Source organism: Trichomycterus rosablanca, chromosome 9 (genome assembly GCF_030014385.1).
Source record: "Trichomycterus rosablanca isolate fTriRos1 chromosome 9, fTriRos1.hap1, whole genome shotgun sequence".
Classification (NCBI taxonomy): Eukaryota; Metazoa; Chordata; class Actinopteri; order Siluriformes; family Trichomycteridae; genus Trichomycterus; species Trichomycterus rosablanca.
In genome coordinates, this window is record NC_085996.1 from 6,710,136 (window position 1) to 6,736,700 (window position 26,565).

The window sequence follows — 26,565 nt, forward strand, 5'->3', positions numbered from 1 at the left end:
TAAAGGTGTAAAATACATGTTTCATACATGTGTATGTATGTAGCTTTTGACCTTTATTGTATAAAGAACTGTTAAACTGTGAAGCGCTCTGCTTAGATTCATCACTTCTGAAGCCTTCTGGACAAGCTGTGCACATCCCAGTCGTCCTACAAACTCCACAAAGGCTGCTTTTATAGCATTAGTAAACAGCTCCACCAAGTGGTTTAAGACATAAACAGCAGTCTTATCATCATGATTGAGAACTAATTAACAAAATTAAGGTTCCTGTTAGGTTGAAGTATTCAAGGCAGACCAATGCATTAGGCCCTCCACTGCTTTGAGCTTCAGCGTTCAAGTTAAAATCTCATCTGCGGTATCGACAATCGACCTTGCCTGCAGGCCGGAGGGTCGATGGTTCTTCATTTCTGCGGCAAATGCCCCAACGATAAATGATTTTCCGAATCTGTGATATGGTTCTCTGTTAGGCTTCACGTCTGGTGGGTGAAAAAGCAAACAGCGGAGGAAAAGGTGTGATGCAAAAAAAATATTCAAAACGAAAAAAAAACACTCAGAAGAACATGTTTAATACAGCACATTTTATTATATCAGTTTTTAAGATCCATCCACAACAACCATTTATAAAAGTGCACAAACTTTGCACAGCTCAATAGTACATTCGTTTTTTTAATAGTGTTTAGATAAAGGCGTAGAAACTTTTTTAAAAATGCAGCTATTCATTTTTTTATCTGAATATAATCACACTGACAAAACAAAACAATGACGACCCCCCCCCCCCCCCCCCCAAAAAAAAAAACCCAACAACAAACCCAAACAAAGATGTTACTTTCATCTTAACAATATGCTTCCTTTTCTTCTTTCTTTTAGAAACATTTTCACTGTCAGGCAGCTACAATCAGGCAGGTACAATAATCACAATAATCACACATTTTATCACGGTTCATTACAACTTCCCAGAACTTTACCCATTTGAATACTTCAGTCCATGTTCACGTACAAAATATGGATTATGGATGATTTTTCACTGATACAGATTTCTCTCTTTAAAAAACTTCCTTCCAAATGAGCGTGTTCAAAAGCGTCCCTGATAATATTGTGTGTTTTGAATATTGCGCTATAAACTTGTGACCTGGTTTTTGGAACATGCCTGCTTACTGTACAGGAGCTATTTACACAGACCAATAAAAAGCTGCAGAGAAATTCAAACCTGCAGTGATTTAACACCTTCAGCACTTTGATTTTTGTAAAGTCACGTAACGTTGGAGCGGTTAAATACAAAAACAAACAGAAAGAAAACAGAAATAAGTCTTGTTTTCCTTTTATTCTCCCACAGGACAGAATGTATCCAAATTCTGTTTATAAAATCCACTGCAAAAAATCAACGCTACACCGAAACGCTAGTGTTAATACTCTGAAATACTGCACACACCCTGCACAGCGTTCTAGATCAGTCTGTATATGCCATCAGCGGAGAAGACAAGATCGTTACCCATGATTAACTGTCTCTGATTGGATGTTGTTCCACATAAACACACAACACAGGTACCCAAACAATAATGCAGCAAACTGGGCGCATAACACACACACACACACACACACACACACACACACACACACACACACACACACACACACACACTGACTATTAAAAAGAATAAAGCACCATTTTTAACTCAGATACACAAACACTCAAACTGTAGCACCACATCAGCACGAAGATCAGATCTGTTGTAGCAGTTGGCGGAGGTAGGGGGCGTTAGCAAGCTGTCGATTGATTCTGGAAAGTTTGTACAGGACAGGACAATCCAGAGAGACGCAGACGGACTGTCGATCTGCAGCACCACTACAGCTCCTACACACCTACACACACAAATAGTGAGTTTACATATAGTACAGTGTATCACAAAAGTGAGTACACCCCTCACATTTCTGCAGATATTTAAGTATATCTTTTCATGGGACAACACTGACAAAATGACACTTTGACACAATGAAAAGTAGTCTGTGTGCAGCTTATATAACAGTGTAAATTTTTTCTTCCCTCAAAATAACTCAATATACAGCCATTAATGTCTAAACCACCGGCAACAAAAGTGAGTACACCCCTTAGTGAAAGTTCCTGAAGTGTCAATATTTTGTGTGGCCACCATTATTTCCCAGAACTGCCTTAACTCTCCTGGGCATGGAGTTTACCAGAGCTTCACAGGTTGCCACTGGAATGCTTTTCCACTCCTCCATGACAACATCACGGAGCTGGCGGATATTCGAGACTTTGCGCTCCTCCACCTTCCGCTTGAGGATGCCCCAAAGATGTTCTATTGGGTTTAGGTCTGGAGACATGCTTGGCCAGTCCATCACCTTTACCCTCAGCCTCTTCAATAAAGCAGTGGTTGTCTTAGAGGTGTGTTTGGGGTCATTATCATGCTGGAACACTGCCCTGCGACCCAGTTTCCGGAGGGAGGGGATCATGCTCTGCTTCAGTATTTCATAGTACATATTGGAGTTCATGTGTCCCTCAATGAAATGTAACTCCCCAACACCTGCTGCACTCATGCAGCCCCAGACCATGGCATTCCCACCACCATGCTTGACTGTAGGCATGACACACTTATCTTTGTACTCCTCACCTGATTGCCGCCACACATGCTTGAGACCATCTGAACCAAACAAATTAATCTTGGTCTCATCAGACCATAGGACATGGTTCCAGTAATCCATGTCCTTTGTTGACATGTCTTCAGCAAACTGTTTGCGGGCTTTCTTGTGTAGAGACTTCAGAAGAGTCTTCCTTCTGGGGTGACAGCCATGCAGACCAATTTGATGTAGTGTGCGGCGTATGGTCTGAGCACTGCCAGGCTGACCCCCCACCTTTTCAATCTCTGCAGCAATGCTGACAGCACTCCTGCGCCTATCTTTCAAAGACAGCAGTTGGATGTGACGCTGAGCACGTGCACTCAGCTTCTTCGGACGACCAACGCGAGGTCTGTTCTGAGTGGACCCTGCTCTTTTAAAACGCTGGATGATCTTGGCCACTGTGCTGCAGCTCAGTTTCAGGGTGTTGGCAATCTTCTTGTAGCCTTGGCCATCTTCATGTAGCGCAACAATTCGTCTTTTAAGATCCTCAGAGAGTTCTTTGCCATGAGGTGCCATGTTGGAACTTTCAGTGACCAGTATGAGAGAGTGTAAGAGCTGTACTACTAAATTGAACACAACTGCTCCCTATGCACACCTGAGACCTAGTAACACTAACAAATCACATGACATTTTGGAGGGAAAATGACAAGCAGTGCTCAATTTGGACATTTAGGGGTGTAGTCTCTTAGGGGTGTACTCACTTTTGTTGCCGGTGGTTTAGACATAAATGGCTGTATATTGAGTTATTTTGAGGGAAGAAAAAATTTACACTGTTATATAAGCTGCACACAGACTACTTTTCATTGTGTCAAAGTGTCATTTTGTCAGTGTTGTCCCATGAAAAGATATACTTAAATATCTGCAGAAATGTGAGGGGTGTACTCACTTTTGTGATACACTGTACACTGTACAGTACATCATAACTGAAAACCTCTCCTAAAGCATCACGTCATAACCGAAAACCCCTCCCAATCAATCATGTCATTACTGAATCCCCTCCTAATGCACGTCATAACCGAAAACCCCTCCCAATCAATCACGTCATGACCGAAACCTCTTTACGCCTTCCATCATAACCAAAAACTGAAAGCCCCTTCCTGTACATCACGTATCATTGTGCCCTGTGCCCCTGGTATCTGAGATAATAAACAGCAGAGGTGCGAGTACCTTTAGTAGCTGGTCCTGTTGCAGTTCCCACTCCCGGAGGTTTTGGTGCAGTGTTACGGCAACCCGCTGAGGTTCGGCCCTGCAGCGTGCACACACTCCCAGCTGTGTCAGTTCGTCACACACAGGGCAGTGCAGTGTGGTGAAGTACTGAGAGATCGTACCCTTCCTCCCTAACTCGTCCCCCACGGCGGCCCCCGCTGGGTACAACGCCTTCTGCACCTGCACACAGTTCATTTACACGTGAGGTCATGTGTCTTTTTCTGCACAATGATGCACCAGTAATGTACTTTACTCAACATGGCCAATGATGTATTTACTGTACACAATATAACCAAAAGTATGTGAACACCCCTTCTAATTTTGTGTTTTATTTCTTACCAGTTTTTAAATTTAAGAATTACTTGCATCCGACTTTGTATTAACAATTGAGGAAAAGGGTCAGGTGTCCACATACTTATGGCCGTATAGTGTGCTTGACTTATTAGGTGAATAAAAATGTCTCAACAGTCCCTCACCCGGGGCAGTGTGTGGTACCAGCTGAACATGTCCACTCCGATCAGGTTGAAGATGCGGGCCAGAGGGGGCAGGATCTGTTTGGAGATGTAATAAGTGGCGTTGAGGCGCAAGCTGGGATCCTGCAGGACCTCGAAAGGGCGACGAACCAGCTGGATCAAAGGAACTCCAGGAGTACCGTACACAATCACATATGGTACCCGCTCACCGACCCGTGGCTCCAGCCGCCGATCGTGCCCCATCATCCTCCTGATACAAAGAAAGGATGAATGGCTGAATGTAAAGAAAGTAATAATAAGTGGTTTGATGGAACACCACAAAGTCCCTGCTGGTACCTGGTGAGTTCCAGAGCGGGCACACATGCTCCGGGCTTGTAGGAGGCGCTGCCCCGGTACTCTTTAGCAAAGGTGAGGTCCTGTAGACTGGCTCTGCCCTCCAGAATCTTCACACACTGTCTCTGTACATACTGCTTCACCTGAGAGATGTCCCTCGTCTCAAACAACAGCTTCAACGACCTCTCCAGGATCTACACACACAACAAACTGTGAGTCCCACCGCTTAAAGGAAGAAGTCTAGATCTTTAGGGGCTGCTTAGTTTAGATCAGGTTTTTTTTTTTTTTTTTTTTTACTTTTTTTTCCCCAAGCAACCCACATTTGTTCTCTCTCTCTCTCTGTGTACAATCTGGTCCCACTGTGGTTTACAAGATGTAACATAAAGCCTCCACAAGGGGGCGATCACGTCCACGTTTATTTCATTATTATTATTTTTCTCAGCGACCCATTTTTTTTAGGATTGAGACCCTTAGGTGGGTTAAAAAACCCTGTTCTAGATGACTACCTACATCCTAGATGGCAGGATGGACACTAAATGCTGACCTAGACTGTACTGGACACTATGTCCTGAGGCCAGTTACCTTGGCAACAGCAGGGCAGCCATCGCGGCGTACGGTCTCGATGCCTTTAGCGTCAAACACAGGGTCCTTCTGATCCAAAGTCTCGTACATATAACCTACGTAGCGCTTCTTAGTCTGTAACACACACGGCAGGTATACCTGCACACACACACACACACACACACCACTGCATTTACAATTACAAAAAACAGAACCAGGAACAGTTCATGTGATGACCTGCTTCTCGATGTAGGTGTGGTTCATGGAGGAGGTAAAGACTTTTTTACCTTCTCAAACTTGAGTTTGATGGGTTTGGGGTTGGTGGCGGTCACAGCTTCAGCGATTTCACTGCCGATTTTAAACGCCTGTTCTTTAGTCGCTCCCTTCAACAACACAAACATACTGACACACAGAGAGAACGTCAACATCTTACAACACTGATTACTCCATGTGTGTGTGTGTGTGTGTGTGTGTGTGTGTGCTCTCACCTGTCCGTATCTCCGTACACCACCCGGGCTCCCCATTTTTTGGTTTCGTTCACCAGTTTAATGGCTCGCTCTAGTGTTTCTCTCGCCTTGTGTACGATACTGTCACCCAACTACAGAACATACAGAGCACATGAGCAGATTTACTGCAGACCTCTAGACGTGCTGAATTACCTGATTCATGTCCAAAATGTATACTAATTAAGCCACTCAGGTGGCGCAGCGGTGAAGTACGCTAGCACACCAGAGTTGGGGTTTCGAATACATCGTATCGAATCTCAGCTCTGCCTTTCCGACTGGGCTGGGTGGCTGCATGAACAACGATTGGCTGTTGTTCAGGGTTAGGGGTAAAAATCGGATCATAGGTCCTCATAACCTATGATCCGACTGCATAACCTAAGGGGACTGCGGCCCCTGCTGGCAGGAATAATGCTGATGGGGGTGTGGCCCTCCGTACACGGTGCCCGTCGGTGTATGAACTCGACTCGTGCAGGTGAAAAATGCAGTCTGTACTGACTGTACGTGCCGGAGGGGGCGCATGTCAGTTGAGAGGCGTCCTCAGTCAGCGGTGAAGGGCCGAATCAGTATAGAGGACGCACACAGGGTAACTGGACACGACTAAATTAGGGGACAAAATTGGGGGAAAAAGTGGGGGAAATTATTTTTTTGAAAAAAGTATACTAATTAATCTTCTGTTAATTGTTAGTTATTTAGCTCCTCAATTTCTAAACAGCACATTATAGTAACATTGCTAAATTCTGTACTGTAACAACAGAAAAAGTAGACAAGATGATGCCGCACACACAGACTGAAATAATGTGTATTCAAAAACTAGAAGCTCTAAAACACTGGCTGTTTCTTCACTGCTAGTTCTCACGGGATTTACCTCCACACAGGCCATGCGGCCGGAGAAGTTAGCCGCGGTGTAGCCGAAGGTCACGTTAGCGATGAGTTTCAGGCTGAGCTGGCGGGCGTCGAGAAGCCTCGTCAGACCTTCATCACCACGATACGACTTCATCGCTGCCTTCACCATGAACCGAGTGTGAAGGATCTCCTCCAACATCTGTGGCATCAGACCTTTACGTACTGATGACTACAGACACAAAAGAGACAGACACAGACACACACACACAAAGTCCATTAAAAGCTGTAATCTATTTACTCTACTCCCCCCTTCAGCTCCACCTTTAAAGATTACAAAGCTCAATTCCAAAATAAAGTTAATAAATATATAGCTGTACAGAATCAACAATTTGGGCAATTTTGTCCCATCCCTCAGGCACAGCCAATTGTTCCCGTGTGGATCATATCACCACCAGGGATTAAACATGAGAGCTCAAGAACCCTTAGTGGCGGAGGGCTAACACATTAGAGCACCCATTACTGAATGACTGTAATCTTCAACCAGGGTGCTTCAATGATCACATGGTGAATACTTGTACTGTACACATTAAAACTAATTATAAAGCAAAAGTCATGTTTGTTAAGCTTTATAATTAATTATTAAATGTGGGGTGTGTACCTTAACGAAGGCGATTCCGTTGGGTGAGATGTTGATGTCGTTACGGAGCTGATACAGAAGGTCGGGAGGAACACGCAGAGTCGTACAACCAAAGCGAAACTCGTCCGATCTAAACAATAACAACAATCACACAACATGTACAGATTCAGGTGCCCTGTTACTAAAAAGCAGTTTATAATGCACTACAGGTCATGCACCACCCTACACATACTGCACTGCACCTCACTGCAAATACTACACTGCACCTCCCTACAGATACTGCACTGCAGATACTACACCGTACTATAAATACTGCCCTACAGATACTGCATCGTACTATAGATACTACACTGCACTAGTTACTGCACTATAGTTACTGCACTACAGTTACTGCCCTACAGATACTGCATCGTACTATAGATACTACACTGCACTAGTTACTGCACTATAGTTACTGCATCGTACTATAGATACTACACTGCACTAGTTACTGCACTATAGTTACTGCCCTACAGATACTGCATCGTACTATAGATACTACACTGCACTAGTTACTGCACTACAGTTACTGCCCTACAGATACTGCATCGTACTATAGATACTACACTGCACTAGTTACTGCACTATAGTTACTGCCCTACAGTTACTGCCCTACAGATACTGCATCGTACTATAGATACTACACTGCACTAGTTACTGCACTACAGATACTGCACTGCACTACAGTTAATGCACTGCACTACAGATACTGCACTGCACTACAGTTAATGCACTGCACTACAGATACTGCACTGCACTACAGATACTGCACTGGACTACAGTTAATGCACTGCACTACAGATACTGCACTGCACTACAGTTACTGCACTGCACTACAGTTACTGCACTGCACTACAGTTACTGCACTGCACTACAGTTAATGCACTGCACTACAGTTACTGCACTGCACTACAGTTAATGCACTGCACTACAGATACTGCACTGCACTGCACTATTAAATGAAGAATTAAACTGATGTTAAAGGTTGATGATTCTCACGTTCCGAGGCTGTGGGTGTGGCCCAGGCACGTAGAGTAACAGTAGTTGTAGGCAATGACAACAGACGGGTACAGAGACTGGAAGTCCAGCACCAGAACCGAGTTACTGTAGAAACGAGACTCGGGTTCCATCACCAGCGGGATACACTGAGGTGCCCTCTGCTGGGCACGCTGAGCCGTGCTGGCAGTCACCGCTATGTAGTTGAGTGGCTTAGCAAGACGTAACATCATCGCCTCTACGCGGTACTGATGGAGAGAAAAAACAAAACAACATTACAGACACTACAGGAGGTCAAAAGTTTACATACATCAGAAAGATATTTATTTGATAGCAGTTTAGGGTTTTCTGTAACTGTTCCGTTTCTGAATAATTGGAACATAAACTCTTTAATCCAGAATTTTTTTTAGGAAATCTGGATGAAAACACAAACCATCAACACATTCTGAGCAGAAATGTGTCTAAATGTTCAATGTTCAGATGTAATTCAGAACCCACCCACGAAAATCCAGAGTGCCATGAATTAAAATGCAGTCTCTGTTAAGACTAGATACGTATTAATAGATTGTGTGTGTGTGTGTGTGTGTGTGTGTGTGTGTGTGTGTGTGTTAGTACCTGTGACCCACGGGTAAGGACGTGGTAGAACTGAATCCCAAAAACGCGAGCAAACTCGCTGGTACGACCCACAATGTCCCTCTGCTGCAGGAGCTGCATCACACCACACACCCTGCTCACATAGTGATCCACCATCTTCCACCTAACACACACACAACATCATACACAAAGATCAAAAACACCTACCCACCCAGATGTGCAGTTCATAAAGAGGTGTGTGTGTGTGTGTGTGGACTCACCTGTACAGGTGTGTGCTGTGGTCGAACCAGTCAGAGAGTGAACGATGTGTGTAGAGAGGAAAGCGCTGGTGCAGCAAGTGAAACGCCACATTCTCAAAGGTGTAGATATTCAGTGCTGCCTGCACACACACACACACACACACACACACACACACACGTTAGCAATGGGTGGCTAAAACGCCTAAGCTCATTAATTATGTTACCTGTGTAAACCCCACGTGTAATCACCTCAGTTTTCATGATTCGCCACAGGTTGATGGTGATTCGCCCAACAATATGGATTTCTGACATGACCTCTGCACCGTACTCATCTTTATCCTCAGTGAAGCGGTTCTCTTTCGCATCACCTAAGCAAAAAATACAACTACATTACCCAGAATCCACTGCAATAATTGACGTATTAATCTACAGCTTCTTATACATGAAATGGTGCCACCTGTACCAGGTGTGTGTGTTTAGTGTACCTGGCACTCGAGAGAGTTGTTGGCACAAATCAACGCTCAGTGCTGATGCCCGCTGTAACAGGTAACCCCACGAGTGCATCTGAACCTCATAGCCCACCAATATATCAGGATCATACCTGCAGAACAAAGTTCATACATCAGCCGATCCCATCACGTCCCTCCTCCTCAAAAATAACACTTAAAAATGATAAAATCAAGTCAACAGAAATAAAAGTGCATTAAAATGGCTTGTATTGAACTTGTATTGAAACGTTTGATGCAAGATGAGCTGTAAATGTTTCAGTAATGGATCTATTTCAATTCTGGTGTCCAAATAAAAAGTTCTTACTTTTTCATTATTCTGCAGATTTCCTCAAAAAGCTCCTTTTCATCGGCAGCATAACTGACCTGCAGATCTGCAACACCTGATCTCACCAGCAGGGGCGCCGTGCTCCTCAAGCCTGATAGAAACAACGCAAACGGTCCAAAAACATTTGAAACATCCAAAGCTTTGAAGTAAATGCTCTAAACATGAAATCTTTATTTCATGGGGGAATAGAAGGGCTTTCCCTAAACTGTTGCTTCAAAGTTGGAACCATATAATTTCCATACGGCTAAAACACATAAAATGGCTATACAGATTGTGGCTAAGAATCTGCCACTGGATAAAAAGAAATACCCGACACCAGTCAGTAAGAGTTGCTGTTGCAGCTCCAACATCTTGGTACCTCATCTGGACAACAAAGCCAACTGTGTCTGCAGAGTGCTCGACCAGGCTCTCAGTGGCGGTGGACCACTGTAACTGTGGACCATGTAAGCTGATCAGAGCACCAAATTGTCTTTTTTTTCTGAATAATTGCCAGACTTGCTGGCTAGTTTTCATCCCTGCTTAGGGTCCAATTAAAATCTTCCACCTAGTTTACAGTCGTTTTGTTTCACATAAAATTTGATAGTATTTTATATTTTATCCGATCTGATCCAAAAGTCTGATATTCTGTTAGCCAGTGGGAAGGTTTCTCACCCTGTCCTGTAGAGTGACAGTCTTTATCAATGACCACAGCTCCAGTTATCTGTTTCTTCTCCGAATCAGGAAGCGGGCTGTCTGAGCTGAGGCAGTAAAATAAGGCACAGATCGGGTCGAACTCGGGGTCGGGTTCCAAATCCCGGCGTGTCCGAGCATGCAGCTCCATACTCATCACGGTCAGATGCTGCACCTGTACGAAACAATCAGATCCAGACAGAAATCAGTACTGATTCTTGGTTCTCAAATATCCTGATACTGATACAGTCTGTACTCTAGTAAACAGAACTACTCGACAGGACGCTCATCACAAAGAGACTCGGCTAGTCATGGTATAATGACAGATGATAAAGGCTCTCCCATTCAATCCACTCACTTTTTAATGCGCACTCACATTTATCGAGTATTTAGAGCGACCTGCGGGAGCTGGGTGAAATATAGAGGTGGTGGAGGAATACAGATAATGTAGTGTGTTCTGCCATACATTTTACAGCTCTCTGGAAGGAGCCTCGGCTAGCCTGTTGCCATATATGCTGCAGAGGAATTGCAAAAAGGAATTTAAACGACTAAATTGGAGGATAAAGGACAAGCAAATAGTAATTGCTGGTCGTGCCACTTTTTAAAATTGTGGCGTTACAAATTTTGCAACCAATTTCTTTTACTAATGTCAAACTACTGATGTGTTGTTTACTTGACTGTCGATTAAGCAAGCATCACTCAGTCATACGCTGTGGGTCAGAGCTGGCACCATGATATCAGTAATATTTAGTATCGATACTCATATTGTAGATCCATGCTGATACAGTATTGGTGCAACACAAGTCTTTGCAACAGCAGCAGCTTTATATTAAAGAGAATGAAACCTGAAGCGGTGCACTGCTCCTCGTTCTTTACCTCGTGTAGAGCTTTGGCGTCGTGCAGGTTCTGCATCCCCACTTTAAACCCGTATGAGTTACAGAGTGATGGACCTTCGATCTGAGAGCCGTCTCCTCTGGATACATTCAACCCGGCAAACTGATTCTACAGGAACAAAACAGGCTCATCAGCATTCATATCCTCACAGGTCGCAGAGAGAAATCTACAACTGAAATGATTGTACGTCTTTGATCAGACCTTCATCTGAGTGGTCAGCAGAACTCTGCGTAATGCACTGGTGTTGCTGATCCTCCTCTGCTGGAGTCTTCTAGATTTCGGCTCCACATCTGCCAAATGATTCGAGATGGAAATGATTATTGATTATGATTATTCCACGTGTCATGAATTTGTTTCATTTTAAAGCATCACTACACAAAACTACCACCATTAATAAAACACATCAATTAAAATATTTTGAATGATTAATTATTACAGTGGGGTCAAAAAGTATTTAGTCAGCCACTGATTGTGCAAGTTCTCCTTCTTAGAAAGATGAGAGACGTCTGTAATTTTCATCATAGGTACACTTCAACTGAGAAAATGAGAAAAAAAAAATACAGGAAATCACATTGTAGGATTTTTAAAGAATTTATTTGTAAATTATGGTGGAAAATAAGTATTTGGTCAATAACAAACAAGCAAGATTTCTGGCTCTCACAGACCTGTAACTTCTTCTTTAAGAAGCTCTTGTGTCCTCCACTCGTTACCTGTATTAATGGCACCTGTTTGACCTCGTTATCTGTATAAAAGACACCTGTCCACAGCCTCAAACAGTCAGACTCCAAACTCAACCATGGCCAAGACCAAAGAGCTGTCGAAGGACACCAGGAAGAAAATTGTAGACCTGCACCAGGCTGGGAAGAGTGAATCTACAATAGGCAAGCAGGTTGGTGTGAATAAATCAACTGTGGGAGCAATTGTAGGAAAATGGAAGACATACAAGACCATTGATAATCTCCCTTGGGGTCAAGATCTCATCCCGTGGGGTCAAAATGATCATGAGAACGGTGAGCAAAAATCCCAGAACTACACGGAGGGACCTGATGAATGACCTGCAGAGAGCTGGGACCAAAGTAACAAAGGCTGCCATCTGAAAAAAACACTCTACACCGAGAGGGACTCAAATCCTGCAGTGCCAGGCGTGTCCCCCTGCTTAAGCCAGTACATGTCCAGGCCCGTCTGAAGTTTGCCAGAGAGCATATGGATGATCCAGAAGAGGATTGGGAGAATATCATGTGGTCAGATGAAACCAAAATGGAACTTTTTGGTAAAAACTCAACTCGTCGTGTTTGGAGGAAGAAGAAGAACCCAAGAACACCATACCTACTGTGAAGCATGGGGGTGGAAACATCATGCTTTGGGGCTGTTTTTCTGCAAAGGGGACAGGACGACTGATCCGTGTTAAGGGAAGAATGAACGGGGCCATGTATCGTGAGATTTTAAGCCAAAACCTCCTTCCATCAGTGAGAGCATTGAAGATGGAACGTGGCTGGGTCTTCCAGCATGACAATGATCCCAAACACACCGCTCGGGCAACGAAGGAGTGGCTCCGTAAAAACCATTTCAAGGTCCTGGAGTGGCCTAGCCAGTCTCCAGACCTCAACCCCATAGAAAATTTGTGGAGTCCGTGTTGCCCAGCGACAGCCCCAAAACATCACTGCTCTAGAGGAGATCTGCATGGAGGAATGGGCCAAAATACCAGCTACAGTGTGTGCAAACCTGGTGAAGACTTACAGGAAACGTTTGACCTCTGTCATTGCCAACAAAGGTTAGGTTACAAAGTATGGAGTTGAACTTTTGTTATTGACCAAATACTTATTTTCCACCATAATTTACAAATAAATTCTTTAAAAATCCTACAATGTGATTTCCTGGATTTTTTTTTCTCATTTTGTCTCTCATAGATGAAGTGTAGCTATGATGAAAATTACAGACCTCTCTCATCTTTCTAAGTAGGAGAACTTGCACAATCAGTGGCTGACTAAATACTTTTTGGCCCCACTGTATGTATTAATGTAGGACTAATAACACTACCTTTGGGGCTGCAAAGCTTTTGAAGATGCTTAATAATTTAGGAAACAAGTTGCCACCTCATCTCTGAGCTACAAATCATAACAAGTCCTGACTAACAATTCTGATTGAACTTCAAGCTTCCTTTCCCAGATTTATAATCTCAGTGTAAAAATCAGTCAGTACCTTCTGATCCTGGGCTGCTGAGCTGGGGGTCAGCTGTGCTTCTTCTTTTGTTCAGGATGGGGGTGCTGTGTATTGGGCCGGGGCTCGAACCCTCTTCATCCTGCACTTTTAAAGGAAATGGCAATGGACTGAGGAACTGCTTTGGTTTAATGCTTTCTGGTGAGGTAGGGTCGCTAGATCCACTTAGTTTAGGAGATGCCGATTCAACAGCTGAATCACGCCTGCTAAGATTCGTTCGTCCAGGACTCTGATCTGGTTCCTGCCATGGTGGCAGGTCAGACGGGTCTGGAGATGCACTCTGTTTGAGCGAGTTTCCTTCTCCTTCTTCTTGTCCTATAGTTTCAGTATTCATGTCATATTTTATATCTTGTGGGCTGCTGGTGGATGTTTCAGCCTGGACTGGTGATGCACTAAGAGGCAAAGTCAACTCTTTCCGTCTGAGCGCCTGCAAGTCTGATACTATTTTAGACCCCCCGTCCTCATGGTTCAGTTCAATTTTAGGTTTGTCCTGGTCCACCTTTATATTTTTTGGCCCCAATCTTTTTTGTCGATCCCTCTGAAGACACTCGAACTGTTTCTTTGCTTGGAGCCAAAGCTGCACTCGTTCTCGGCTTGGTGCGCTTTTACAGGGTAACAGGATTATTTTCTGGTCACTATTTGGGGACAAACTGCCCTCTTTTTGATCTTTGGCAGATTTTAGAGGCTCAGCACCCTGACTAGGTGAAGGACCTGCACGAGTCATAGCAGAAAATGCGGTTTTCCAAAACTGCAGACCCTCTTGTGATAAACCACCGATGAACTCTGTCAGATCGTTTGCAAGCTTCGTTTCCAGGAGAAGCTTCCGGCCACCAACCTCTCTGTGTGGAAAACACAAAATAGAACATCATTCATGCACCTAACAACACTTTCAGCGGAAAATACTGTGTTAGCAGCCTTACCTTGGTTTCACAGGTACATCAGATGGGTCACTGCAAAAGGGTTCTTGGTAGGTGGCCTCTGGAAGGTCCAGCTCCAGCAGGGTGGAGAGGATCTCCTCTCGATTCGGAGGGGACATGAGAGGTTTGAGAATATGAGCTCCTGTACTCTTCTGAGCCTGGCTACCATTTCTTAGTTGTGATAATGAACTGATAGAGCGTGGTGAACTGCTGGGAGTCGTGGAGGTAAATGCCTCACTACCGTCTAGCAGATCCCCTGTAGGGGACACACCATTATCAGAAAAAGAGACAGACGTAAGTGGTAAGAAGGGGTCTTGTCCTAGTAAAAGGTCGTTTTTTTCACAGTAAAAGTCTTGAAAGTGGCTGTGGTTCATCTTAGCCAAACAAGCACCCCAATCTCTGTTCCCTTTGTCCATCAGAGACAGAGGGATCTCATTTAAAAGCCCATCCACATTACCAGCAGGCAACTTTTCAAAAAGTTCAGGGCTGACATGCCCAGGCTTTTGCCACTCTGATTCATTTATGCTGCTCTCCACAATGCCTTGTGCTTTTCCTTGCCCACTTTCCAAAGCCAGAGGGGATACAGGTTCCTGTTTGACATCACTGAGGAACGTCTGAGGCAAATTCTTGTCAGTGAGAACAAACTGGCTACTGCAATACAAACTGGAGTTTACAATACAAACAGTATTAATGTCAAAGCTGTTACGAGGAACCTCAGGAGATAAGCTATCTTCAAAGGAGAAGGAGCTGTCAAATCCAGGATCAGACAAAAACACAGGACTTCCATCAGAAAAAGGAAGTTCTGATTTAACACGGTCCTCTGACTTGCCATTCTTTCCTTTCCTGCTTCGTGGCTTCGTCTCTTTTGGCACCTGAGTTTTCTGGACTCTGGGCTTTCTTGGTGTAGGTAAAGACATCTTCTTAGGTTTGGCAGTAACTTCTGGAAGTTGTATAGCAGTAGAAACACTCTTAGGTATGGTTTCCACTGAGCCTTGTCCTTCTTTGAGCTGTCTTTTTTGAAGAAGTGCCTTTAAGACAGCAAGTCCAGAGGGCATACTTGGTTGAGACGGGGTCTCTCCATTCTTTGGCACCAAATGGAGTTCAGAGGGATCTTTCTGAGGATTATCTGGTGGATTATTATTTAAGGGTGTCAACTCAGGAGTTAAGTTCAAAGTTGTATTTTCTGCCAATTCCTTCTTTTTGGATGAGCGTCTTTTAGGTTTTGCAGGCATCTTTGTGTCTTTCTGCAATGGCTGTAGAGTTTTAGAGGCTGGTTCTGCTTCTGAGGGTTCTAATTTCATTTCAGTTGGATTGGGCAAATCATTCCCATCTTGACTTCCATGTTTAACATCTGAGAAACATAATCTAGACGTCTTTGCAGATGGAGAGAAATTACCATCGGTGCACATTTTAGAAAAAGGATTAGCAGCATTTTGAGAAAACTGAGAACCTTGTTTAGAAGCAGCAGCAACACTAAAGCCCAGGTGAACCCCACAGCTAGACTGGCTCTGCTCAGACTTTGCTTCAGGGGTGGATTTTGGAGTTTGAGAACTTGAACTACTGAACTGAAATTCTTGTCGCTGGGAATCTGGATGCTGGTAGGGAGTCAAATCGCTGGATGAGCCTTGTGTAGGTTGAAGGTCATCGGCTGGATACAAACACTGGGAAGTATTTAATGGGTCTGCAATTACATGAACATCTGCAGACCCCTCAACCAGAATCTTCTTGCTCAACCGTCTGCCTTTTTGGAACGAAGATTTAGAGTTGTTAGTTCCTATTTTAAGATCAAGGTCTTTCTGTGGTTTGCGTGACTTTTTACGGATGTTTTTTGTTGTGGAATCTCCATTAGCTGGTGGGTTGGTGTTTCTTCTTTTTGGGCTTGCACCAGAATTCTTTCTTGGTCTGGATGCCCTTCTTCTGCCTTTAAGACCTGCCGGCATTCCTTCATATGGTGAGCCAAGGCAAGGATCACTATAAGGGCTTATTAAGTGATCTTTAGAGTCTGCCTCTAAAATGGGGTCAGATGGAGACCAGCATCGTGGGGGAGTCGAATCAGCAGGACTAGCTGCCCTCTCAGAAAGGTAACCCAACTCCAACATTACATCAGAATACTCAGAGCAGAAGTCACCAGTGAGGTCATTGTAGCAAGGCCAAGGTGTTGGCAATTTGGGTAAATCTATCTCAGTCTTAAACTTCTTGTTTCTTCTGTTGTTGTCTTTTTTAGACCTTGGTTTTGGGGAGCTACTGGGTTTCACTATTTGTGAGGGAACCTTGACCTTCCGTTTGGTTTGTTTCTTAACCTTTGGCTCTGGAATTGGAAATCGAACTGCTGTTGACTCTGGAACCTTGGGCCAGAAGTTTTTGAGAGGGGCAAGTTTCTCTAGTTGCTCAAGCTTGTCTGGTGTCAGAACCACTTGAGGTTCATCTGCGCTAACCTTCGCCATCTTGACCAACATATTTTTCTGGCCTTTAAACCGGTTAATGATGATGTATTTGATTATAATCGGTGGCTCTTTTTTAGACAGCTTTCTCTTCTTCCGATTACCACTGAGGACCCCCAGGTTGTCTTTAAAGCCCTCTTGATGTACTGAGGATTGTTTGAAAGTACGAGAACATTGGTAATCGCCGTCCTCGCTGTCATAACTCATAATTTTGCGCTTTGTGCGTAGGGTATACTTGCTGCCTGGCAGACTGGAGACCTTGGTGCACACTATTTGGTCAGGAAGATCTAAAAGATTATCCTTGCCAGAATCTTCATCAGGACCTTTTTCTAAAGCTGAATCACATTTATCTGGTACAAATATTTCCTTCTGAACTTGCTCGTCTGTTTCCATGTTTTGTTGAACTGGTGAGTCTGCAGCCACCTCATTTTTGGGGGTTTCAGGACTTTCGGTCAGACTTTCCCTTTTCTGACTTTTTTTCTTGCTTAACTTTAACCGCAACCTTTTTTGCTCAGGCTGATCCAGACTATCAGCAGTCTTACTCCCGACCTGCTTCTTCACTGGCCTTGAAAGGCAATTGGAAAGAATAACACTGGGAAAAAACTTGTAATGATCCTCCTGATGGGCCACATTTTTTCTCCCTGTTTTGTTCTCTTGGTAGTCCTCATATCTAATCTTAAGCTCACCAACATCATCCTCTTCACCATCCTGGCTTATCTCACCCTCCTGGAGTACAAAAGGCTCAGGATCTTCCACTGGACTGTAGGCTTTGTCCAAATCTTTTGCAGCTGGACTTTCTGCCTCGTCTTTTTTACTCAGATCAAGCTCAGTTTCAGTAGGACAGCTCCGAAGATCGGACAGACACACTGAGAGACTTGAATTTTGCAGAATGGATAAATGATTCTTGTCGTCATTCTTAATGCTCTTGTGCTTTCTCCAGCTCTGGGAAAGTTTTGAACTCCCAAAGCTCAAACTGTCCGAATCGGGTTGGGCAGCAGCTTTGTTTTCATTAGAGTGAAGTGGGTGCCCTGCCACCTTCTCAGCACTGGTCTGTGACACATTCGATGGGATGGGGTGCTTTACTGGTGGAATGTACGGGATCTCTTTATTTACTTTGTGACCAGTTACAGGTTTACTGGCCTCTTGGTTGTTAGCAGGAAAGTGCTTATCCGCTGGTTCCAGCTTATCAAGTGCCAGTGACTGTCTGTGCTCTGGGTGTTTGCACTGGAGAAGGATTTTAGCTGAAGACTGAGAAACAGTTTCGCTCTGGAAGTGGTTTCTCTGGCTCAAAATCTTATCATTTGCAGGAAGCGATGAGTGAGTTCTGGATCCTTTGTCAGACAAAGATGAATCTGCAAGAGAAAACAGAAACATGAACCAACCGAAAACACGACAGCTTGTTTGTACAAATGGAGGGTTGTTAATATCTGGATAAATAATTATTTACCACTGTTCTCATCTGCAGCACCATCCAGCTGAGGGATAGACAGGTCAGCAAAAAGATTGTTGCTTCCACTCCAGTCCATCTCTTCTTCTGATGATTCGTTCTGTTCGTCACCAGAGCTCTCGTTTCCATCCTTCATTAGCAGTCTATAAAATCAGGCAAGACGTGTAAATACAAAAATAAGTACTTACACCAACCCCCCTCCGTACATGAGCTTAATGATGTTTAAGAATGGCTAGAATTCTTCATGAGGAGAATGGAGTGACACCCCCCCATATCAGAAAGCAGCACCTATTATACTCTTAAGGACTTGACCGTGGAAGGTTATGGCATAACTTGTGGACAAACATTTGCAATTTTTCTATGGCTTCTATCACCACCTTGTTGGTCGAAACTAGCACCCAATCCTTTTGGAGTAGCTGGATGCTTCTTTACACCAGCTAGTACTAGGTTCTCACAGACAGACATGCTGCATACACAGAGCCACACCTTGCTTAGTGTGTTGCTCTAATACTTTTTCGGGGCGGCACGCTGGCTAAGTGGGTAGCACTGTCGCCTCACAGCAAGAAGGTCTTGGGTTCGATCCACAGGTGGGGCGCTCCGGGTCCTTTCTGTGTGGAGTTTGCATGTGTGCACGTTCTCCCCGTGTCCGTGTGGGTTTCCCCCGGGAGCTCCGGTTTCCTCCCACAGTCCAAAGACGTGCAAGTGAGGTGAATTGGAGACACTAAATTGTCCAAGACTGTATTCGATATAAACTTGTGAACTGATGAACCTCGTGTAATGAGATATTTTAAAAGCTCCAACAACCTCCATGAAGTTGCCGTACACACCATGTATGTTGACGTACAACAGCACAGTGTCACATTTAACCACAACCAACCAGAATCCTGGAACTGGAATCTACGGTCATGATACTGGTAAGTTTGGGAGAAGAACTGTGTGTTTTGATACTAGAACAGAAACCTTTGAAACACACTGTTGGTTAAAAATAATCAACTACAAACAAGGGTAATAAAAAGATAAAGGCCATGCCATTGGTACCTGTTGGAGGGTCCAGGCATGTCACTATCCCATCTTTGTGACATCAATATGCTTAGCTCCGCCTCCTCCTTCTCCAGCTGGGGCACGGCTTCTTCCTCATCACTGTTGTACGGACAGTTCACACTTCCAGACAGATGCTGATAGGACGCACTGATGGGCACATCCTTTCTAAACCCATCATCTGCAAGCCCTTCCAGGAACTCCACCAACGCCTGATCCTGGCTGTTATCTACAACAACGCCAAACAGACCGGAAGTGATGAAGTGAAAAGAAACTGTCATTAGTAGAAAAATGTTTGAGCTCTAAATGTTATTTGTACCTAGAATAAGGGACTTGTTAGATTTTGGGGACAGGGGCAGGAAGGTCTGACTGCTCTCCAGCAAACTGAGGATGGCTTCTTCATCCACAACAGCCACCTCAGCATCTTTTCCACCTGATCTTCTAACATCTGAATGAGAAAAAAACAAACGTCAGGTATCAACTCAAACTGTATGAGGGGTCACTGCATTTCGCTGTAATCAAACCATGAACTTAACATTAAATTAAATTAACATTAAATCTACTGTGTGTTCCAACAGACTATTTGTAAGAAATGAATGACATCTCACTGGACGTTTTTTGTTTTTCTCCTCTTTTCTATGTGAAAATCCCAGATGATCAGCAGCAGCTTCAGATCCTGGTGCCAACAACCATGCTGCGGTTCATGGTCAGGATGTGAATGATTTTATACACTCATGTGTACTATTCCTGCCTCACCTGTGGGTGTGTCCCTGTGCACCTCCACCTGGCTGGCAGGAACAAGGGGCAGATCAGGACTTAGATCATCAGTATGAAGTGAGAGATTAGGGAATTCCTCCTCCTCCTCCTCGTCTTCCTCATCCTCAACTAATGTATCGCTCTGTGTGCTGAGGAGAGGAAAAAGAACAAATATTTAAAATATTTATAATATATTTTATATTATATGTTAAGGTCCACATACTTTTGGTCATCTAAGTAATCAAAAAGTAAATTTTGAATAGAGCTAGCAGTTCTTTAGCTGTTCCTATTTCCCTTCTGCAAATAGTAGTCACACCAAATATATTAGGACATGAGGTGAAACGTCCTTTTGGTTGAAGAATAGCCATACACACAAATCCACATGGAAGCAGGACAGTGACACTGCTGGTATCCTTAGGTTTAATTTTTGCCTTTAGTCATGGTTTGCAGTTTAGCCTGTTCTCCTCATACCAGTGTGGTTTTCCTTTCAAAAGCAGAAGGTGGATTGGCTAATCCAAATTGTCCCCGAGTGTGTAATGAGTGTAAATGAGTGAATGTGAGTGAGTGAGCAAGAGAGTAAAGGTGAGTGAACGAGTAAATGTGAGTGAGTGAGGATACTCACATGTCAAATTGGTTCTCCCTCAGCTTCTCCTTTAATCTCTTCATGAAGACACGTTCACTCTCCACAGGCTCCACACAAGGACGATCTACACACACACACACACACACACACACACACACACACACACACACACACGGTAAATTGATGTTGGTTTTGAACACACACACACACACACACACACACACACACACACACACACACACACACACACACACACACACACACACACACACACACACACACACACACACACACACGGTAAATTGATGTTGGTTTTGAACACATCACATTTTCCTCTGCAGGCAAACCTTTGCTCACTGTGGCCGATCAACTCAATCTTTCAAATTTCCAAAATCTTGGTTGTGATCATCAACAAACTGAGCTTAACTCAAGTTGCCAACACAGGAGCAGGTGCTCCTTCCTACACAGCAAGATCTAAGTAAGCAGTCCATGGCTTGCTTGACTGTGGACAGTGACACCTATGTTTCAACAAATTCTATTTCATTGCAGGCCTGTTTATGTGTTACATCTGATCAGCCAGACAAATTTGTTCTCAGCATAAGGTGACTGTGGGTTTTCTTTCTGGCCTTGACAAGTACTATGTACTTTTTTAAATGGCCACAGAGAAGTCAGCAGCTGTACCCAAACGTAACCAGTAATGATAGAACTTGACACCTTCACATCAATCATTGAAGTTGTCCATTTATTTTAGATCCTGCAGCTTTTCAGAAACCCACAATAGACTTCTAAAAATGAAAAGACCGAAATGGTGTCTGTTAACTGTCCATTATTTCCTTATTTCACTAAGTGCACAATCAAGCCAATCAGAACTTGCTATTTGATTATCCACAAATCAGATCTCAGCATACAGAAGTGATGAAGGTGTATCTCACCCTGTGATTGAGGAGTTTCTATTTGAGAGTTCTGGTTCTTCTCTCTCCTCCTCTGCTTCTCATCCTCCCAAATGGCCTGCAGTCCTGGATTCCGACCAATCTGATCTACACACACATAAACACAACATTTTTGTAAGAGTGTACTGGAGGTGTCTTTGGTGTGTACTGGACATGTACTGGGTGCATAATTAGTGTGTACTGAAGGTGTACCAAAGGTGTACTTGTAGCATTAGCGACTTACTCTCAATTTCCAGGCGGTTGAGGATATCTGTCGCCACAGCGTCTACTTCCAGCTCACACACACTCACCCTTACTGCATCCTCTACAATCAGAGAGCTACACACACACACACACACACACACACAAATAACCTCAATAAAATATACTGGTATAATCATAACACAATCATAATATAATAACATAGGAATATAATCAGGTCTTCTTTATTATATAAAGTCTCATATTGGTCTCAAGAATGGAGAGAAACTTTTAACACTGCAACAATTAAATTAAAAAGTCTCATTAGTAGAAAAGTAAACACTCACACAGACACAGGAAGAACATTGCGCCAACGTGCATTGGTTTTTAAATTTACTCACCTGGGTAAATGACTCTCATCCCATCGAGCGAAGGTTCCCCCCTGAACACTGTCACTGAGGTTCGAGTTCTTCAACATGCTGTCATCCTCTACTCTGCTCTTACACTGTTCATCAGCTTCTAACACACACACACACACACACACACACACACACACACACACACACAGACAGACACACACAGACACACACATCATAGTCATGCTGCTTTCTTTGAACAACCTGGTACCATCACGCTGGCATGGCTGAAGCTATCAACTAAGAAGGCAGTTGAACATGCATGTATGTATGTGTGTTTGTGTGTAAGAGTTCATGATTGTTCCGTGTGCTAGTTTGTGTTTGCGCTTGTGTATATTTGTGTGTGAGTTTGAGTGTGCTTATGCATGTGTGAGTGTGTGCATGTACATGTTTGTGTGCATGTATGTGCGTGTTTGTGTGCTCTTCCATGCGTGTGAGCTTGTGTGTGCGCATGTTTATGTGTGTGTACCTGGTTTATGGATTCTAAAGCGTACAGCGGATAGGTGGATGAGATTCATGCCGTACAGGTTGTAATCGATAAAGAACTGAAGGAGGAACGGGATGTGAGCTTCATGAGGCTGGAAACACTTATTCATCACAGCTCCACCCTGCAGCAGCTCACACACCCTACACACACACACACAGAATTCTAAATCATGTAGCTTTTTTATTATTTAGCTCTGTAGACATGAGGGCTCGGGTGGGACGGTGGTCCATGAACAACACACACAAACCTTTTAACCATCTGAGGGTTGTAGAGGTAAATCTTCATAAAGGCTTTTTCCTGAGCATGGAACCCGTAGAAAGGCCTGGAGACACAGAGGTACAGTATCACTGACAGCATTGTGTGTGTGTGTGTGGTGTGTGTGTGAGTGTATGTGTGTATGTGGGTGTGTGTACGTACATGCCAGAGACAAGGGTGACCTTGAAGATGTGCTGTGCATTTGAGGACGGGTTGCCCATGCTGACGTTGATGGCGCGGTCGATGCTGAAGGCTACCTGGCGCAGGTATCGCTCTGGCTGCTGCCCAAATCCGTCATAGGGCACATAGATGTAGGGAAACACGCCATGCAGGTGCAGACACGTCTTCTGACCTGCAGATGGACACACGTGCCCATGTAGTCAGTCATTAGTGACAGAACCTTCCTCCCCACGTGTGGCACCTTAATCCTTTTAAACTGGACCTTAATCCCTTTGACTTGGACCTTCCTCCCTGCAGTTAGCCCCCCACCTGTACCTTCTTTCCTACAAGCTCCAAACTGAGCGATGAGGAAGCTATAAAGAACAAACTGATACACAATATCAACAAAAGTATGTGGACAGTCAACACTTCAACATTTATCCACTTTCATTGAGCCACAGGAGCTTTACTGAGGCTGGCCACTGCTGACAAAAGCAATTTTTTTTGTAGTTAACAGAGTGCACAAAAGTATTGTCAGGCTAAAACAATACAGGTCCTTCCTCAAACTGTTACAACAAAGTTAAACTCTGACACTGTTCTGGCATTAGGATTTCCCTTCACTGGATCCCAATCCAAATTTATGAGCCATGATACTTAGTTGCCCCTTTTGGGTGTGACTGCAACAGTTTCCACTATTTTAGAAAAGCATTCCACAATTTTTTTAAATTTTGACTGTGGGGATTTGCACCCAATAAGTCAAGAGCATTTGTGAGGTCAGGCACTGATGTTGGTTGAGAAGCTCTGGCTCGTAATCAATGTCCCAATTTATCCAAAAATTGTTCGCTGAGGTTGAGGTCAGGGCACTGTGCATGCCACTGGAGTTCCTCCACATCAAACCCCACCAAACCCCACCAGGTCTTTATGGGACTCACTTTGTGCACAGGGGCACAGTCATGCTGGAACAATAAAAACTCTTTCCCATGCTGTTACCACAAAGTTCAAAGCATATAATTTCTTTTATTTATATAATTACTTTTATACAACTGTTGAAATAAGTGTCCACATACTTTTCTTTGCATAATTACTGGTGTAGTTCAAAGCAGGTTATGGATCAGTGAAGAAAAAAATGACAAAGCCACAGGAAACATTGAGTTTAAACAGCCAGGTCTAATCTACACAATCAGTGTGTGTGTGCAGGGCAACAAGGGGACACGACACAGACCAACTTCCGTTTTTAAAAGTGAATTCCAAAACATGCAGAAACACAGAGATACACAAGCGTGATGACTGGAGTCATAATCAGACCGGTGGTTAACCAGTTTGGCTAAAATCTCCCAGTATGTGCAAAAATGAACCCTAATGGAATCATTGGAGACAGTGGTAGCCTAGTGGGTAGAGCTTTGGGCTATCAACCGAAAGATTGGCGGTTCAAATCCAAGCTCTGCTATGCAGCCACTGTTGGGCCCTTGACCAAGGCCCTTAACCCTCTCTGCTCCAGGGGCGCCGTACGATGGCTGACCCTGCGCTCTGACCCCAGCTTCCAAACAAGCTGGGATATGCGAAGAAAGAATTTCATTGTACTGCACACGTGTATATGTATGTATGATAAATAAAGTATATCTTCTATCTTCTTCTATAATGGATGTGTAGTGCAGGACCTACACAGTGCACTAAGATAAAGAAGCATAAAATTGTGACAGTGCATTAAATATGACTGAAGATGGAAACCAGAAAACAAAAACGATAAATGGATTTTTATTACAATAAAAAAATCGACATGAGTGTGTCATGACGTTTCTTTTTAATCAAATCATTTCTTTTATGGAGATTCCTTGAATGCAGAACAAAGAGTTAGGAGGCTGTGACACCTATTTGAATGACACTGTACAATTCTACAACACCAAAATAATCACTAGTTTGCTGTCTGTTTTAGTCTGACAGAACAATCTTAATATACACTCACTAATGATTCTTAAATAAATCAGTGATGGATCATGTGTTACAAAGAAACCTGAAGATTCAGTCACAGAACAAACGTAGCTGCAGAAACATCACAATTCCAAAACAAGCCATGTCATCTGTGTGTGTGCGCATGTCCATGCATTGTGCAGAGAAGTGTACAAAGAAACAGGTACATACCTGCAGGCGTGGCTCCAAAAATCCTGACCACAGGCACTTTCTGCACCTCTGTCTCCCTGAAATGGGAGTAGCACACATCCAGGAGCTGCAGAGGCCTGGTCATGTAGTAATCAGCACTCACAATGCGTACTGAGAACATGCTGCACGGTGTCTAATTCCACTTATATGAATCAGATCTTCCTATGGAACCTGGTGCAGATGGTGGATTTGTGCAGCAGTGCAGGAGATCTGATCCACATCAGACTGCATGACTGTGATTATTAATAACCAACTGCTTTTAATGCTGGATTTAATCCAGAACTGCAGCAGCGGCACGTAAACATGCAATGCAAAGCCCAAACAGATCAGAATATCACATAATACTACAAGAAATTAGATTTAAGGACACAAATGTGAACATAAATATCAGCATCCACCCATAATGCTGCTCATTACTTAACAGATTAAGTAACAGTGAACAGCTTTCTCTAAAACCTCTTATTAAACCAAATGAGAAACCCTTCTTTGACTCAAACCTGAACAAAAGACAAATAAAAACATGCAGTGTGTGTTTTTAATCTTGGTTCAGTGTCGAATCAGCTCAAATCCATCAGATTTTCTCCTGTCTCTGTACTTGTGTTGTCCGATCACTGCACTATGTTTAATCAACGCCATTACAGTTCCCACCCCAATAATCCCGCCTCCTCATAACTGATTGGCTCGCACTACGCACAGACTATGCTCTGATTGGCTGGTGAGATATGGCTGCGTTCAAAATCACACTCCATTCCCTAAACGCGATTCCCTACACACTACAAAACAGTCCAATCTACTGCAGCGCATTGTATTAGTCACGTGATACGCTATATTAATATTTCAGGCATGATTTTATGTAATTACAGTAATGTGTACTAAATAACAAGGAGAGCGTGGTTTCGGACACGACCCGCTGAGCCTCTATCCTGCCTGCCTGTATTGTTAGGCACAAGCTAACGAGTCTTACTGATTCGAATCTGAATCGACACAATACGTTCCAAACGATTCATCCAAAGAAACGGCTCATCATTAGATAGATAGATGATAGATAGATAGATAGATAGACAGACAGACAGACAGACATACAGACAGACAGACAGACAGACAGAT

The 26,565-nt window shown here is 43.6% G+C and overlaps 1 protein-coding gene across 2 annotated transcripts; it reads right to left on the reverse strand.

Moving 5' to 3' along the window:
* Positions 1-784: 784 nt before the first annotated feature.
* Positions 785-25,615, reverse strand: rev3l (REV3 like, DNA directed polymerase zeta catalytic subunit). Of its 2 annotated transcripts, none has more exons than XM_063001762.1 (32): positions 25,441-25,615; positions 23,305-23,494; positions 23,135-23,209; positions 22,870-23,027; positions 22,386-22,500; positions 22,028-22,122; positions 21,787-21,891; positions 20,894-20,978; positions 20,272-20,420; positions 19,835-19,963; positions 19,516-19,744; positions 18,478-18,620; positions 14,593-18,382; positions 13,655-14,511; positions 11,657-11,745; positions 11,438-11,563; positions 10,544-10,736; positions 9,872-9,983; positions 9,544-9,659; positions 9,308-9,426; positions 9,080-9,198; positions 8,841-8,982; positions 8,229-8,473; positions 7,212-7,320; positions 6,576-6,782; positions 5,693-5,802; positions 5,492-5,606; positions 5,226-5,363; positions 4,647-4,837; positions 4,314-4,560; positions 3,799-4,017; positions 785-1,857 (listed from the first exon to the last, which is right to left on the reverse strand). In XM_063001762.1, the coding sequence occupies exons 1-32, from the start codon at positions 25,577-25,579 to the stop codon at positions 1,717-1,719; spliced, it is 8,997 nt and encodes a 2,998-aa protein (XP_062857832.1). In that variant the 5' UTR covers positions 25,580-25,615; the 3' UTR covers positions 785-1,716. The 2 variants fall into 2 exon arrangements, with proteins under 2 accessions (XP_062857832.1, XP_062857831.1); XM_063001761.1 differs by having other exon boundaries at positions 22,386-22,503.
* Positions 25,616-26,565: the final 950 nt, after the last annotated feature.